The 16,641-nt window shown below is 50.4% G+C and overlaps 2 protein-coding genes across 10 annotated transcripts in view; one reads left to right on the top strand and one right to left on the bottom strand.

Annotated features, from left to right (window-relative positions):
- The window catches only part of FANCM (FA complementation group M), a 56,829-nt gene that overhangs the window by 735 nt on the left and 39,453 nt on the right, over window positions 1–16,641 (top strand). For all 5 annotated transcript variants that reach the window (XM_086892905.1, XM_086892903.1, XM_086892901.1 and 2 more), the window contains exons 2-4: window positions 574–746; window positions 1,601–1,678; window positions 2,109–2,267. In XM_086892905.1, coding sequence (XP_086749031.1) covers window positions 574–746; window positions 1,601–1,678; window positions 2,109–2,267 — 410 coding nt within the window. The remainder of the gene's footprint in view (window positions 1–573; window positions 747–1,600; window positions 1,679–2,108; window positions 2,268–16,641) is intronic.
- Window positions 3,490–15,074, bottom strand: LOC111929625 (heme-binding protein 2-like). Of its 5 annotated transcripts, none has more exons than XR_015287985.1 (6): window positions 14,639–15,030; window positions 11,571–11,662; window positions 10,026–10,167; window positions 8,186–8,369; window positions 6,990–7,374; window positions 3,490–6,656 (listed from the first exon to the last, which is right to left on the bottom strand). XR_015287985.1 is itself a non-coding variant. In XM_023927215.2 (5 exons), the coding sequence occupies exons 1-5, from the start codon at window positions 14,865–14,867 to the stop codon at window positions 7,203–7,205; spliced, it is 819 nt and encodes a 272-aa protein (XP_023782983.2). In that variant the 5' UTR covers window positions 14,868–15,074; the 3' UTR covers window positions 4,415–7,202. The 5 variants fall into 5 exon arrangements, 1 of the variants encoding a protein (XP_023782983.2); XR_015287984.1 differs by having other exon boundaries at window positions 3,490–6,791; window positions 6,938–7,374; window positions 14,639–15,022; XR_015287987.1 differs by having other exon boundaries at window positions 3,490–6,465; window positions 6,519–7,374; window positions 14,639–14,997.

Below are 16,641 nucleotides of genomic sequence, written 5' to 3'. Positions count from 1 at the left end.
GCGCTCTGCGTGATGCTGAAGCCAAAAAATAATGACTCTTTTAATCCATTTTATAGCCGCTTCCTTCCCTCCTCGTCACTTTCCTCGTCACTTTCCTCGTCACTTTCCTTTCCCCTTTCTGTGAAGTTCTTGCAGCCCCCGGAGCTGCAGTTTATTCCTCACTGTGGCAGCAGCCTTAATGACTGAACCCATGACTTGTTTTTAAGCTCAGGCCTTTCCCGGAGGTGTTTTAAATGATGTTTAGGGCAGTGAGCAGCTATGAGGCATCTTGAGCTTCCCAGCCTTGATTCCCATGGTTCTGAATTTAATTTTTTAATGCAAAAAATCTCTTCCTAGTCGTTGTATTCAGTGAGGGAGGGCAGCCCTGCAGAGGTGTCCAGTGGCTGTCCCTGGATCCCAGGCATTGGGAGATGTCCCTGCGATGGGATTTAAGGTCCCTTTCCAACCCTTGAATAAAATCCCATGATTTTATGGAATGATTTTATGTGTCTGCCAGCCCTGTCACTCTCAGGCCGTGGGTCATACCTTGTTCTCAGCAGAACAGTTCCCTAATGTTGCTCCTTTGTTTTCCAGGAGGAACGCAGGCTCTGGGCCGGCGGGAGCTGTGGAATACCAAGAGAGTCTTTTTCCTCACACCTCAGATCATGGTCAATGACCTCTCTCGTGGGACCTGTCCTGCTGTGGACATCAAATGTTTGGTTATTGATGAAGCCCACAAAGCCCTTGGCAATCATGCCTACTGCCAGGTAGGGCTGGAGCTGCCCTGCTCTTCTCTCCCAGTTACCAAACCCTTCCCCAGCATTGCTCACAGGGTCTCCATAAAGCATCATTGCTGAGGGGAGATTGTCCCTGAGGGCCTCAACTTTGAAACAGATCCAACACTCCTGTGTGTTGCCTCTACCTTGTTTATTAGTGATACATGTCAGGGATTTCTTTCAGTGCCTCCATTAAATTTTAATTTTAGTTTAAATTTTAGTTTTTATATTTCTGGCTGGGCAGTGTTAAAAAAAATGTTTTTTTCTTAAGGTTCTTTAGTAAAGACAAGTCAGTTCAAGATTTCTTTTTAAATTTGGAGTTTGTGTTGATTAGCCAAGGCTTTGTTGCATTATCATGGGTTAAGCTCCTGAGAGGAATAGGTGACCTAAGAAGTTGCTTTGATACACTGAAGAAATTTCCTGGATATTTGTGGAGTTCAGATTACATGGGGTTAATTAACCATGAATTACATTTTTTAAGAGCTTTTCTTCAGAGTCACTTTTTGGCAGCTCACCTGAGTTAGTGAGCTGTCAATACTTTTGTTAAATCAAGTGAGAAATAATTTCATCATTTTCCCAGCTTGTTCTTGGTGCATTTCCAGGATGGCCCTGGATCCCTGGCAGTGCCCAAGGCCAGGCTGGACACTGGGGCTGGAGCAGCCTGGGACAGTGGGAGTTGTGGGATGGGATGGGATTTAAGGTCCCTTCCAACCCAAACCATTCTGATTTAGTATTTTTAGAGTGTTTTGTTAAGCCTTTCCTACTTAGAGGGTATTTTCATTGGTGTAGTTTGTACAAGGAAATAATCCTCTTTAAAGATATTAATGAAGCTTTCCTGCTCTTAGGTGGTGAGGGAGCTGAGCAAATACACAAATCAATTCCGAGTCCTGGCCCTGAGTGCCACCCCAGGCAGTGACACCAAGGTGAGCCAAAGCTACCTTTAAAGTATGATTTAAATAATCAGGGTTCAGTGGAACCTCTGTTTGCCTGAAACCTCTGAAAAAGGAATTCCACATCAAGACTGATATTTACAATCCATTACTTGATAAGTTTTGGTGTTTCCCATGCTATGAACCATGAATTATTTATTGGTGAGGGGAGCAGGGCTGGAATTGCCAGAGCAGCTGTGGCTGCCCCTGGATCCCTGGCAGTGCCCAAGGCCAGGCTGGACATTGGGACAGTGGGAGGTGTCCCTGCCTTGGCAGGATGGGAAGGGATTTAAGGTTCCTTTCCAACCCAAACCAGTCTGGAATTCTGTTTCCCGACCTTTCTGGGTGCCTTTTCCTTACAATTTTATGTAACCCCTGCTAAAATACAGCAATAGTTACTGTGTTTTTGTGGCTTCTCTCCCAGGCTGTGCAACAAGTTATCTCCAACTTGCTGATAGCTCAGATAGAGGTGTGTGCTGAAGATTCTCCAGAAATTCAGCCTTATTCTCACGAGAGACAAGTGGAAAAAATTGTAGTTCCACTTGGGGAAGAACTGGTAGAAATTCAGAACACTTACATCAAGGTGAGTGCCTGCATTTCCTTTTTTTGGTCAGTGGCCAGTAAATGTTTTATCATCTCTGTCTAGACTTGCAGTGTTTATAAAGGCAACACTTTCCTATGTAATTAACTGTGATTATAGGGTAAATTGAACAACATGGTTTCAATCCAGCAGCTGCAGTTTCACTTTGCACCAGTGAGACCTTTTCCCTTGCAGTGACTTGAAAAGCTCAGGTGGAAAACTTGCAGCTGAATTTTCCTCACCCTCTTTCAGGAGTCTTTGCAGAATTGACACCTGACCTAGGCTGAGGTTTCTGCATTTGGCTGAACTCAGTAGGATTAAGATGTTGAGAATGCCTTAAGGAATCTGTGTGTGGACTGGAATATTTCCTCTGACTAAGAATATTCTTTAGAGCTTTAATTCATCTGAGTAATTTGTTCTCCTGGAGGTTTTTTTTATTTAATAGGTTTATTTGGCCTTTTTATTTATTTGCCTATTTCTCTTATGATGATGATGATTTTCTTTTTAATCTTTATGTCCAAATATAAGAGAGATTTTTGGGGGCCAGGGCTGTTTGTCAGCCAGTTGTAACTCGGTGATCTGTGCCTTCCCAGTGAGAGACTTGCAGGCAAATGATGTTACATAAAATACCACTCTGAAAAGTTTAAAATATCTGCTCTTTTTTTGTTTGTTTAGAGGCATAAAAAGTTAGGATTAAGTTATACATCAGACTGTTGGCCTCAGGGCATGGTTTTGGTTCAAGCTGATTGATTCAGGTGTAGCTTTGTGAGGAACACTGGAAGGCAAACTCCTGAGTGCATCAGCTGTTTTCAGCCCAGTGACCTGAGAGTGTTTAAATGAGGAACTTTTCTGAGAAAGAGAAACTTTCAAGTAGTTTTGCATCACCACAGGAGGCTGTGGGAGTGCAGGGGGTTCCTTTGGGGTGTTTCACTTGGGCTCTCAGCTGCAGTGAGCACGGTGGCTGGGCTCCAGCAGCCTTGCCTGCAGTGCTGTTTCCTTCCTCTGCTCTGGATTTGCATTTCAATTGCTGCTGCTTTCCTGGAGAACACAACTTCTAGCAGCAGCCAGGGCTGCAGGCACGGAGGGCTCAGCACCCGGGGAACCTCAGCTTCTGCATCCTGAGGTGACCAGTTCAGCTTTGGGGCTTTGTAAAAGCAGAGCAGCATCCAAGGCAGGAGGGCGGGACACACACCCTGTGTATGCTGCAAGAACGAGAGCTGTCCTGTGCACAGTAAAATCATTCTTTAATTGTGACAAACAGTAAACAAGACAACACTTCAGTGTGAACCAAGGACAGTGTCAGCACAGCGCAACAGTGCCAGAGGAACTCTGGGGACGTGACTTTACGTACAATAAGCAAGGCCCTGAGTATCACAATAGCTGGAATAAACTTTTTAGGCACTACCTCTGGTTTGGAAAATACACAGTATGCAGGATAACGCTTTTCTGTTAAGGCTACATCATTTTATCTTCCAAAAATAGGGGTGAATGCTGATTTATTATCTCCTTTCATGAGTGGACAGCTAATAACTTCACATTAGAACTGAAAACCCATGAGTGGCTCCCAAAGTAGAGCCACGGGTGGATAACTAAATACCTGTTCTGGGCATTCAGATCTGAGGAACAGTGATGTTTGCTTGGCATTCACTGGTGTGACAACTAAACAAACTGTATTTTGTGTCAGCTAAGCACTGGAGCTGTGCCAGCAGTGTGGCCAGTGACAGCTGTTGGTACCAAGCCATAAAGTGTATCTCCAAATTGGAGCTGAAATAGCTTTCTTTGTTTTTGGGTTTGTTTTTTTTTTTCTCAGCAACAGAAGCCATCTAACAGAAGTCAAAATAAATAAATACTATCTTGGAATTGACAGTTTGCCAAAAGCTGCAGGGAGCACTGGGCTGCAGGTGGGAAATCAACACACTCAGATCTGCTCCAGGTTCAGGGATGGTTCTAGAACATCCCCCAGGGGAGCTGAGCCACAGGAGGGGTTGACAGGGACATCAGACACAGCAGCTGCTTTTGCAGGAGAGCTTTGAAATGTGAGTTATGTACAAACTGGTGCTCTGTGGTGAGAGGATTTCACTGCTTCCAGGAGCTATCCAACATCTGCTGTGCCACAGCATTACAAGAATTCCTCTAACTGGCAGAAGCAATCAGATGGCAAAAACTTCTTTAATTTGCCATAAAATCTTGTCCAAGGTGAAAATTACTTTTATTGGTTCTTAAAAAAATCTGGGGGAGGATATGAGAACAAAACCTTTTATTTAATTCCTCCCTGGGCCTTCTACTCAACTCAGTTTTAAAAATATTTTTACCATTTTTCTTTATTTAAGAGCTTTTAGTTTAATACTGGCTGGCATTTGTAATTTTCCTTCTCCCAGGCTGTGACACTGTATTGCATTTTAGCTGATTTGGGGGTTTTTTTCCCTCTCCATAAAGACTCTTGGGGTTTTTTTGTGTTAAAACTGAGGCTTTTGTGCCTCAGTTTTTATTTTCTGTTTCCTTTTCCCCCTCTCCCTGCTGCTTCCCAAGGGATCTCTGTGCACAGCAGGCACCAGAGGGCACCTTGGTCCTGTTTAAGGCAGGGCCACTCTGATCCTGCTGCTCAGGGAGAGGTTTTGGGCTGAGCACAGAGCTCTCCCTGTGGGACCAGGAGGCTGCAGGGTTCATAAATCCATTTTTGGAGCTGTTTTCTCACCCTGCTGTGAGTTAGCAGCCACTGGCTCTGCTTGCTGGTCTGTGTGTTAGAATTAAAGAGCACAGAAGCTCTGATGGAACCCTGAATCCTGTGACCAATAAATAATGCTGGTGATGTACTCAGTGAATTTTATATAAAAAGACATTTACTTGTATCCAGAATAAACTCTACCATCATGTCAGTAAGGGGAGCCATTAGGGAGGGATTTTGGAGAGCAGAATTGTTTTTCAGCCTGACTCTAAAGTGCAGTAGGTGCTCTTGGGCTGTGTGGAACGGTGGGAATGCTGCTCCCAGACCTTCTGGGGGCTCTGGAACATGGGAGCTCGGCCTCTGCTCGGCCAGGCTGGCAGCTGAGGGCTGAAGGACAAACCAATTGATGTCAGGGGGAAAAAGCTCTCACAGTGAGGGTGGTCAGGAGCTGGGCCAGGGCCCTGGGGAGCTGTGTGCTCCCCGTCCTGGGGTGCTCAGAGCCGGCTGTGCTGCTGGGGCAGCTCTCTCTGCTGGCCCTGCTCTCAGCAGAGGGGTTCCTGAGCTCACTCCCAGCTGAGATCTTCTCTGTGCCACTTATGCCATCAACATGGGAGTGCCAGAAGTACTGAGCACTCACTCTAACAGCCAGCAGAGCTGTGTGAATGACCTGCTGAGAAAACTGCAGTTAAAAATAACCATTGTCTCCTTAGGAATGCCAGAGCCAGCCCTGGGATTCTGGGAGGATGTGGTGAGGGGAACCCATCATTTTACTGTCAACACTTGAATGAGCAGCAGGACTGTGGTGCCTTTTTGGTCTCTCTCCAGCCTCGGGGTGCTTTGGTTGGGAGCTGTGTGAGGTAAGCACTGGGATCTGTGTGCTGTCAGCACTGGCCCGCTCTGCCTCCACTCTAATCCCAGTGGGCTGAATCGGGTAGGAACGAAGAGCTGGACATTCTTTCTGTGCCTGTGTGAGGTGGGTTTGGTGTGTCACACTGCCAGCCCCGGCAGGGTCTTTGTGCAGCACCAGAGCAGGGCTCCAGGATGTCCCCAGGGATGGATGTCCCCATCCCAGCCAGGGGCAGGCTGGAGGTGCCAATAAGTGCCTGAGGGAAGAGGTCTGTGCCTCTCTTACCTCGTCAAAAAAATAGATAAGGTGAACTTTTAAAGTGTTAAAAACCTCAATTAAATGTGTGTAGAAGCAGCCAGAGTCACCACAGGGGTCTGTGAGTGGGGACTGAGCTGGGCTGGTTGTTCCTAACCCAGCTGAGAGCCCCGGTGCTGACCTGTGAGGTGGGGACAGCTGGGCTGCCCGGCCTCACCTGTGAGAGGCAGCAGGAGGAGGCTCCATGGGGCAGCAACAGCAGGAGCAGGCTCCATGGGGCAGGGGCAGCTGGAGGAGACTCCGTGGGGCAGGAGCAGCTGGAGGAGGCTCCATGGGGCAGCAGGAGGAGGCTCTGTGGGGCAGCAGCAGGAGGAGCAGGCTCCATGGGGCAGCAGCAGGAGCAGGCTCCATGGGGCAGCAGCAGGAGGAGCAGGCTCCATGGGGCAGCAGCAGCAGGAGCAGGCTCCATGGGGCAGCAGGAGGAAGCTCCATGGGGCAGCAGCAGCAGGAGGAGGCTCCATGGGGCAGCAGCAGGAGGAGGCTCCATGGGGCAGCAGCAGAAGGAGGCTCCATGGGGCAGCAGGAGCAGAAGGAGGCTCCATGGGGCAGCAGCAGGAGGAGCAGGCTCCATGGGGCAGCAGGAGCAGAAGGAGGCTCCATGGGGCAGCAGGAGGAGGCTCCATGGGGCAGCAGCAGGAGGAGCAGGCTCCATGGGGCAGCAGGAGCAGGCTCCATGGGGCAGCAGCAGCAGAAGGAGGCTCTGTGGGGCAGGAGGAAGCTCCATGGGGCAGCAGCAGGAGGAGCAGGCTCCATGGGGCAGCAGGAGCAGGCTCCATGGGGCAGCAGGAGGAGGCTCCATGGGGCAGCAGGTGGAGGAGCAGGCTCCATGGGGCAGCAGGAGGAAGCTCCATGGGGCAGCAGGAGGAGCAGGCTCCATGGGGCAGCAGGAGGAGCAGGCTCCATGGGGCAGCAGCAGGAGGCTCCATGGGGCAGCAGGTGGAGGAGCAGGCTCCATGGGGCAGCAGCAGCAGGAGGCTCCATGGGGCAGCAGCAGCAGGAGCAGGCTCCATGGGGCAGCAGCAGGAGCAGGCTCCATGGGGCAGCAGCAGGAGCAGGCTCCATGGGGCAGCAGCAGGAGCAGGCTCCATGGGGCAGGGGCAGGAGGAGCAGCTCAGGGCCGCTGCAGGAACCAGATCTCGTTGTGGCGGTTGGCAGCAGCCGGGTTGGTGTAGCCGGCGATGATGAAGGTGTCCTGCAGGCACAGCTCGGGGCTCTCCAGGATGGCTGCCAGCAGGTTGATCTCTCTCATGATGGAATCTTCGTTGGTGATCCCTCGGAAGCTCCTGCAGCGGTCAGCTCGGGTCAGCTCCCTGGCAGGAGAGGGTGGCTCCGTGCCCAGGGAGCAGCCTGGACACGAGGGGATGGCCCTGAGCTGCACCAGGGGAGGTCTAGGCTGGGTATGAGGAGAAAAGGCCTCGCAGGAAGGGTGCCTGGGCATGGGAAAGGGCTGCCCACGGGGGTGGTGGAGTCACCATCCCTGGAGGTGTTCAAGGAAAGCCTGGTGTGGCACTCGGTGCTGTGGTCTGGGTGACAAGGTGGTGGTGGGACTCAACCATCTCAAAGGTCTTTCCCAACCCAGTTCATTCATTTTAAACCCACTGGTTTTCCAGAGCCCAGAAGCACCTTCTGAATTGCTTGCTCGTGTTTCACCAGTGGTACTGTGATTGTTCCCAAACCATTTTTTCCTTAAAATTTTCTGTGCCATGTCAGACACTTTGTTCCCAACTACACAGAATAGTCTGAGGGAGTTTTATCACACATTTACAGATGCATCATTTGACCAAGTAATTCATATAAATGTAAAATAACCTGAGCTGGAAGGGACCCAGAGGAATTGTGGAGTCAATCCTGGCCCTGCCCAGACCTCCCAACAATCCCAGCCTGGCAGTGCTGTCCAAACACTCCAGGATGTCCTGGAGCTCTCACCATTCCCTGGGGAGCCTGGGCAGTGCCAGCACCCTCTGGGGAAGAACCTAAATCGGTACCCATTATTTCCTGAGCACCCTATTCATAAAACAGGCAGCTTTTACAACTTCTGAAAACAAGAGAGTTTTACAACTCTGCCTGGCAGAGCAGAGGTGAAGCATTTCTCACCTGCTGTAGACGATGGTGGCAGGCCACTCCTCGATGATGATGTCGGAGTCGAAGGGGTGCGGGGGCTCGTCCTGCAGCACCTCGGGCAGGTAATAGGCCACTGTCACCGCCTGTGTCATCGCCGACTGCGCCTCGTTGGTGTGCACGATGGTCACGATGGGCACGGTGATCCCCAGGTACAGCCCTGGCCACACAGGGGACAGGCTCTGCACACCCTGCTCGCCTGCTGAGGCTGTGCTGGATGGTTTAAACCAGCACCACGGGGTTCAGGCAGGGGTTTCACTGGGATGGAGGGATGTCCCTGGGATGGAGGGATGTCCCTGGGATGGAGGGATCTCCCTGGGATGGAGAGGAGGGATCTCATTGGGATGGGTTAGCCAGCAGGGGGGGTGTTCCAAGCTGGAAGTGGCATTTGGAAGTGGCAGTGAGGGCCCAGAGCAACTGTGGCTGTCCCTGGATCCCTGGCAGTGTCCCAGGCCACGCTGGGCAGGGCTGGAGCAGCCAGGGACAGTGGGAGGTGTCCCTGCCAGGGCTGGGGTGGGATTTGAGGTCTCCTCCCAACCCAAACCACTCCAGGATTCCACAAAAATGACCCCATTTACTGAGAACATGTCCTGTCCCTGCTCTCTGTGCTCAGCACGTGGAGCTGGAAGCTCAGGCCATGCATCCATGGAATGGTTGGGATTGGAAGGACCTGCAGGACCATCCAGTCCCACTCCCAAATCCCTCCCTGGGAGCACAACCCCAGCAGCCTGGGACAGTGGGAGGTGTCCCTGCCATGGCAGGGGTGGGACAGGAAGATCTTTAAGGTCCCTTCCCACCCAAAGCATCTGTGATTCCATGATTTCACTGTGCTTGGTGTGTGCTCTCCCCTCTCCATGCAGGGCAGGGAGTTTGCCTGAAGTCTTTTTCTCCCTCCTGGAAGTGTTTCTCTTCAAACTGACCTCGTGTCATGGTTTCAAAATGTGGTGACAAAACTGCAGGCAAGAGAAGGGGCTGCTCTGTGAATTCATTGAGGGTTTGCTGCTGTTAGAAGTGTTGCAGTATTTTTTTGTATTTACATGGTTTGGACTGCAGGAGGCAGAGATGGCTTTGCTTCTGTACAGTTTGATAAAAACCTTGCAGTTGTGGAGCTAAAATTACTTTTAAACCATCTTAAAGTGTTAAAAGAATGGGGAAGGTGCCTGAGGAAGGAAAAGTTTTTGTGATCAGTGTTTGTATTTTCTTGGAAAGACACTTAAGGGCTGAGTCAATTACAGCACAGAGCACTGAGCACAGCAAAACTTGATGGTAACTGGAGGATGAAAAATACAAGAACTGATGTCTGGGAGTGAAAACCAGATTAAATTGGATGGGACACCAGGTGCACATCTCACAGGCAGGCACAAGCTCTCAAGGACATGGTGGATTTGCCATTATTTTGAGTTAAAACTGGATTATGTTTCTGGAAAATGTGCTTCAACCACAAATTTGTCGTGTCCGCTGGGACAGGGACAATTTAATATCTTGAACTAAAGGAAAGGAGGCAGAAAACTCTGGTATCACACTCTGCCAGCTGATTTCAGTGCTGCTGTGAAAATGAAACCCTGAAAATCCTGTGGCAAATGCCAGATTTACAGCAGAGAGCTGGGAGCAGCCTGGGACAGTGGAGGTGTGATTTAAACTCCTTCCAACCTAAACCATCCCACCATTAATATGATTTTTCTGGCAAGGCTGTATCATGGAAAAACATCCCTACAGGGTGTAGATTTGGGAAAAGCTCTTCAAAGGAGCTCCCTAATTAGGAGTGAGGGCAGAAATACGATTTTGTAACTCCTGGAGGGTTGGAGGTGTGCATTACCTGAGGAGTTCTGCTCACAGATGTACCTCATGAGCTTCATGAATCCGAGGCAGATGCTCTGCTCGTACTGCTTCTCTTTCATTCTGATACAAGCCCACTTGGCTTTCCCATACTGCCTCTTCTCGTAGAGCAGATCTCCCAGCTGCAGACACACAGGGGATTTTGTTGCAGACAGGTAGAGATGTTATAAAAAAAAAAAAGCTTTATAAAATATGGTTTAAGCCCTGCTGCTCCAGCTAATCTAACAGTTTGCTTGTGACTTGCCGTGTGAAAAATCCTCAGAATGAAAGCACAACAATCTATTCTGGAACAGAACCCTCCACACCTGAGACAGCAGAAACCTGTCCCTTGAGAATCAGTGGAGGAAATGTGTAAACTGTCCAGGAACAGAAAGATTTGACAGACATATAAAATGTCATTTACTGACCAATGAATTGAGTGGCAGGAAAGGGATGAACCCATTAGAGTTAGACACAAGGTCTGGAAAACTGTACAAAAATGGGCTGTAACATTAAAAATTGGCTTTTTCTGCATGAAGAAACTGAGTCCTGCCTGCTTATTACTGCAGCAGGTTTTTAATTTAATCATCTAAAGACATCAACCAAACAAATACATTTTGAGCACAAGAACTGCATCTTTTCAGCTCAAAGAAACATGAATTTGAATCCTTCCTCCTATAAAGCAAGGAATACTCTGCTGATTTTGGATCAAAATTGGTTTCAGCAGATTTCCAGGTAGTTCTGCTTTAAAAGAAGGATCTGTCATCTTTTGGACTGGCACAATTAAACATTTAGTTGCAATTAACACTGAATAATCTTTATTTTTTTAGCTGGAGTTGTTACAGTAGCACTGTAACACTAAAAAATGCTTTCAACATAAACAATCAAGAGTCCCAAACTGTTTAGATGAAACCCACTCAAATAATGGTATTTGTAAGTGTGAATTATTTGAATCTATTTAAAAGAAATGTGGCCAGAAAGTCCTTACAGATGGTCAGTAAAGGTTTTCATGGGTTTTGAGTTAAGGTTAGACATTTGTTTGCCCATTTCCTGAGCTGGAATCAATTTGCTGTACATTAATTTCAGTTTTTCATTAGAGGATAAGATGGGTTTGCTAAACCCATAAATTTAATAATAAATTGCTAAATTGCTGCTTTGTTTGATAATGATTCATGATACAGAAGTACATTTTTGGTTTTAAATTCAGATATTCATCTCTTTCAAGTACTCTTTGTTAAGGTTTTAGCAACGTGACTGTAAAGGAGCAAATGCACCAATTCAAGTGAAGAAAATGGGCATTTTATTTCAAATGGCAAAGTAAGAGGGGTTTCTGTTAAATTAATTATGCCTCAAAGGCTGGAATTCCTGGCCAGCTTCTGGCTTTCCTCAGAGTTTCTACCTTGCAAAAAAAGAAAATGACACATGTGCAAGGGATGAGATGTTCCAAATGAGGGGGAGTGGTTGTGCTGGGTGTTCCAAACCCCAAAAGGTTAAAAGGAGCCCCATTAGTGGGAGCCAGGATTGCAGCTGGCAGGGGCAGCAGTACCTTCTCCTTGCGCTGGATCAGGGTGAAGGGGATGCTCTGCCTCTCCTGGGGGTTGTTATTCCTGGTCAGCTGCTGGATGGGCTCTGCCATGTCTGCAAGAGAGCAAACACACAGTTCCCAGTGAGAATGAGCCTGAAATGTGCTTGAATCCGCTGAAATGTGCTTCCTTGCCCTGAAATGTGCTTCCTTGCCCTGAAATGTGCTTCCTTGCCCTGAAATGTGCTTCCTTGCCCTGAAATGTGCATCAATCCCCTGAAATGTGCATCAATCCCCTGAAATGTGCTTGAATCCCCTGCAATGTGCTCCAGTCCCCTGCAATGTGCTCCAGTCCCCTGAAATGTGCTCCAGTCCCCTGAAATGTGCATCAATCCCCTGAAATGTGCTTCCTTGCCCTGCAATGTGCTCCAGTCCCCTGAAATGTGCTCCATTCCCTGAAATGTGCTCCATTCCCTGAAATGTGCTCCATTCCCCTGCAATGTGCTCCAGTCCCCTGCAATGTGCTCCATTCCCATGGGTTCTTTGTGCCTGCTTTTGTTTGCTCTTCCCTAGGGAAGGAAAAGGCTTTTCCTAGGGGAGGTTGCCTGTGTCCTGCCCCTGTGCTGTTGGGAACAGGCTTCCCTCTGCCATTCCCTGAATTTCCAGCTACCCAAGTGTCCATGGAAAGCTTTTGGCTGTGTCCCATTTCCTGGCCCTGTGCAGGGAACATTCCCAATCCCAGTAACTCCTGTGCTGCTGGATTCAGGAGTATCCCCGTGAGATAAATTAGGTTGGCTGCTCTTGTTGGCAGCCTCAAGGAATTACTGCTGTGGGAATTAATTTCCAAAGGCTGTTTAATGTCTAAAGGTGTATTTCCAGTTTAATAGGTTGCCCTGACATCAATTCTAGCTGAAGGGCGTGAATAAATTCTGCTTAGGAGTTGATCCCTGGCAGACAGGCTTGGAAACTGTGGATACAAGGTTAGGAGTGGAACTCTTCCACAAGAGTTGGTCCTGTGCCTTCCAAAGCTGAAGTGATGAAAGCATTTGTGTACTTAGAGGATTAGAAACTCAATTTTCTGTGCAGGGTTTGAGAGTCTGGATGTGAATTCCTGCCCTGCTGCCCCACAGGGTGCACTGGACATGCAGGAACAGGAGGAGTTTCAGCTCCCAGAGCCCTTTTCTGGAGTTTGAGGTGCCTCAGGGTCTCGGTGGAAGAGGCAGGGTGATGGGAAAGAGAGTATTACCCATGGTTGAGAGGAGAATTAAGATGCAGGAGAATTAACTTGGCCGAGGTCACTCAGTAAATCTGTAGCTGAGCTGGGAATCAAACCTCCCTCTCCTGGCATCCAGTGCAGGGGATATAAAATAGCTTTAAGACTATTTGGAATAGTAAAGATCCTTAAACAAAGGGGAGGGAAAAAAATAAAGGGGAGAAAGCTACACTGTAGTGAAGTGTAAACACTTTTTCTTTGCAATATGTCCCTGGGAAACGTTTAAAATGTAACTACTGACATATAAATGAGTCTCTTTGGAGGCAAAAATAAATTCAGCGCTGAATTTTCCAAGAGTTAGGAAAGCTTTCAGGACTCTAGAAAAGTTAACTCTATTTTTAGATGACTTTATCAATTAGTGGGGGGGTTATGTGTTTTTTTTTTCATTCCATATTAATGCAGAGGATAAGGATTACAACTGATTAAAGTCCTTTGGGGAGTTTTATCCTGCAGTTTATGGCTCTGTGCTCTGTGTTGTCCCGTTCTGGGGAGCTCCACCTGCACAGGGCCAGGCAGAGGGACAAGGATGGGTGTGTGTTCCCTGTCGTGGTTCCACAGGGATCATCCAGCAATCCCCCTGGGAGCTCCCATTCCCTGGGGAGCTTTCCCAGTGCTCCTTCCACCCTCTGGGGGAAAACCTCTCCTGATCTCCAGCCCCAGGGTCCTGTCCCTGTCCCAGGGAGCACAGAGGCAGGGACAGAGTCTGTTCCTTGTCACAGGGGGATTCCTCCTCCTGGAAAATCCCCTCCCTTGCCTCCCCTCCTCCTTCAGCCGGGACAGGACCTGAAGAAAAGTCTTGTATTATTCTATCTTGATTTTTGTAGCACGTGCCCAGTGCCCCAGAGCAAACCTGTGTAACTACAAGGAGCTCCTCAGGCTTTGTATCCCTCCTGGGGAACGCAGGAATTCCTGCACCAGGCAGCAGAACAGAACAGAACAGACAATTCTGTGCCGAGGGCTGTGGTTTTCTGCTGCACTCAGGAGTGTCAGAGAGACCCTCCGTGCCCTGGGGCTGTCACCGAGGGTGGCACTGGGCATCCACAGACCCCTCCAGGGCCACCGGGAACAAGGCAGGGAGCTCTGTTCACACCCTTCTTTTAGCACCTTAATTGTCATCGTTAAAGCTTCACAGAGTTGAGACTCCGAGGTGTGGCTGGAAAAGGAAGATGGGCTCAATTTGCTGGGTTGGGATATAGAAAGTTTTTTAAAGAATAATAATTTCATAGCGGTCATGTCCAGTGCAGCCTGGGCAAGGTTTGGCTCTCCCCAGCTCGGGGCAGGTGAGTTACCTGCAGGGCAGAGATGCTGCAGATCTCTGCTCCTCCGGCCAGGACAGGGCACGGTTAAAGCCTGACTCTGCTGCTTGTTAGGAGTTCTGACTCATCGGTCTTTCAGATTCTCCGCTCGCTCTTAAAATTGAAAACAACCGATCTCTGACTAAGCTGAGCCTCGCTGTCAAAAGCAGATCAATCCTTGTTTACTCTGTTTTTAAAGACAGCCCTTCCCTTAAAGAACTATATAGGTGTGTAGGGAATATTCTTAGGAAGAATATTCTTAGGAAAGCCAGTTTAATATTTAATTAGAGGGCTGAGAACTCGCACCGCTTGTTTTTAGGGTGAACGAGTCACCCCAGTGCCGCTGCAGCCGCTTCCCTGCCTTACGGAAAGCTTTGCCTGGCCCCGGCTGGAGCTTTGGCTGCCGCAGAGCCAGGTTTGTGTGGCTCAGACTCACTCGGGACCTTGCTTGGCCGTTCATTCCCGCAGCCCCGGGGCCAGCCCGCCGCCATCCCCGCTGCCCGGAGCGATCGTGCCGGCCTTACCGCGGGGCACATCCACCTGGTGCCCCCGTCCCACGCTCTGCCAGTAGCTCAGCAGCCGCTCCTGCTCCTCGTCCTCCATGCGCTCGGCCGCCTCCTCCTCCAGGCTGCTGCCGTGGCTGTGGTAAGCCGAGTCGGGGCTCTCCTCGGCCAGCCCGTCCAGCTCCTCCAGCGTGATCGCGGCCGGGCCGCCGGGCCCCGCTCCGCCCATGCGGCAGCCGCCCGTCTCCATCGCCGCGCCGAGCCGCTCCGCACGCCGGCTTATCAAGGGATCGGCTCGGGGGGGCTGGGGAACCGCCCCTGCCCGCCCGGGGAGGGACAGGAGGGGCGGGGAACCCTCCCCTGCCCGCCCGGGGAGGGACAGGAGGAACGGGAACCCTCCCCTGCCCGCCCGGGGAGGGACAGGAGGGGCGGGGAACCCTCCCCTGCCCGCCTGGGGAGGGACAGGAGGGGCGGGGAACCCTCCCCTGCCCGCCTGGGGAGGGACAGGAGGGGTGGGGAACCCTCCCCTGCCCGCCTGGGGAGGGACAGGAGGGGTGGGGAACCCTCCCCTGCCCGCCCGGGGAGGGACAGGAGGAACGGGAACCCGCCTGTGCCTGCTCGGTGCCGAGAGCCCGGGGATGGAGCGATGGGGAACCTGTCTCTGTGTGCTCAATGCCGGGGCAGGGCACCCGGGAGCCCGGGGATGAAGGGATGGGGATCCCATCTCTGCCTGCTCGGTGCCGGGAGCCCGGGCATGGACAGAGCCGGGGATGGATGAACAGATGCCTTGTCAAGGGTCTGGGGGCAGGGGGACCGGGGGGGACCCACAGAATCACCAGGTTGGGCGAGACCTCCGAGATCATCGAGTCCCTCCCAGCCCTGACACCTCAAGCAGCCCCTGGCACCGAGTGCCACATCCAGGCTTTTCCTAAACACATCCAGGGATGGTGACTCCAGCACCTCCCTGGGCAGAGCATTCCAGCACCTCATCACCCTTTCTGGAAATCCTCTTCCCAACCTCCAGCCTGTATTTCCCTTGGTGCAGCTCGAGGCTGTGTGCTCTGGCTCTGTCAGTGCTGACCCCACAAGCTCCTTCAGGGGTGGTAAGGTCACCTCTGAGTGTCCTTCTCTCCAGGCTGAACAGCCCCAGCTCCCTCAGCTGCTCCTCACAGGGTTTGTGTTCTCTCTGCTTTCCCACTCATTCCCTCTCTCCCAGCTGCTCTCTTCCTCCTCTTTTCCTCACGGCTCTTCTTGTCCCCTTAGTTCTTCCTTACTGTCATTTTATTTTGCTGATTTCAAACCACACTTTAAAGACAGATCTTTCATTTTATTTAAGAGGTCTCTGAGGTCTTTCCAAAATATTAGGAGTGCAAAAACTCTGGGATATTTCCTTAGTGAATTCCAGCTTTGGAAGTTTTGTGTAATTTTGCAGTTGCTGAGACAAGCCTTGGTGTGAGCAAGGGGGATGAGCAGCCCCGTTATGGGGTGGGTATGGCAATTAAAGCAGGATCTGGATTTGAATCAGGAGTCTGTGTGGACTCTGTGTTGTTTTTCATTCCATATTTAACATGAAATGGCTGCTGTGGCCCTTTTTGTGCAGGCAGGAAAGGGAATCTCAGGGCATTTAGGGGGTTAGAATAATAGGAAAATAGTCCTTTCCTGTGCACTGTTGGTGCTTCCAGGGAAAGCTGGAGGCTGGGGTTGTGACTCTTGTGGTGCTTCTGTTTCCCTTTTTCTGGACAGTCCCTTTCTCCAGGCTCAGCTGTGGCTCCCCAGCCCCAGGAGCCGAGCTGGCTGTGCAAATGAGCCCTGGATTGTCTCAGAAGCCAAGATGTGCCAGTCCTGACTGTGCTTCTGGCAGGGCAGAACCAAATCCTGCTGCTCCTGGGAGATGCCCCTTGGGCAATTCCAGTGGGAATGTCCTGGGAGGGTTTTTTGGGGTACAGTGGCTGCAGGGAGTGAAGCCCAGGGGGGTTTGGGCAGTGAATCAGCAGCAGAAGCTCTGGAATTCACTGAAATCCTGG

Source organism: Cyanistes caeruleus, chromosome 6, assembly GCF_971803275.1.
Source record: "Cyanistes caeruleus chromosome 6, bCyaCae1.hap1.1, whole genome shotgun sequence".
Lineage (NCBI taxonomy): Eukaryota > Metazoa > Chordata > Aves > Passeriformes > Paridae > Cyanistes > Cyanistes caeruleus.
Note: the sequence above shows the minus strand (reverse complement) of the source record. Positions and strands in the feature narration are given on the sequence as shown.

Coding starts and splice junctions, on each gene's coding strand:
- LOC111929625 (XM_023927215.2), bottom strand. CDS start 14,867: ATGGAGACGGGCGGCTGCCGCATGGGCGGAGCGGGGCCCGGCGGCCCG. Junction 8,370..10,025: donor CTGTGAGCAGAACTCCTCAG/GTAATGCACACC, acceptor CTGTGTGGCCAG/GGCTGTACCTGGGGATCACC. Junction 7,375..8,185: donor GCCACCATCGTCTACAGCAG/GTGAGAAATGCT, acceptor TGACCGCTGCAG/GAGCTTCCGAGGGATCACCA.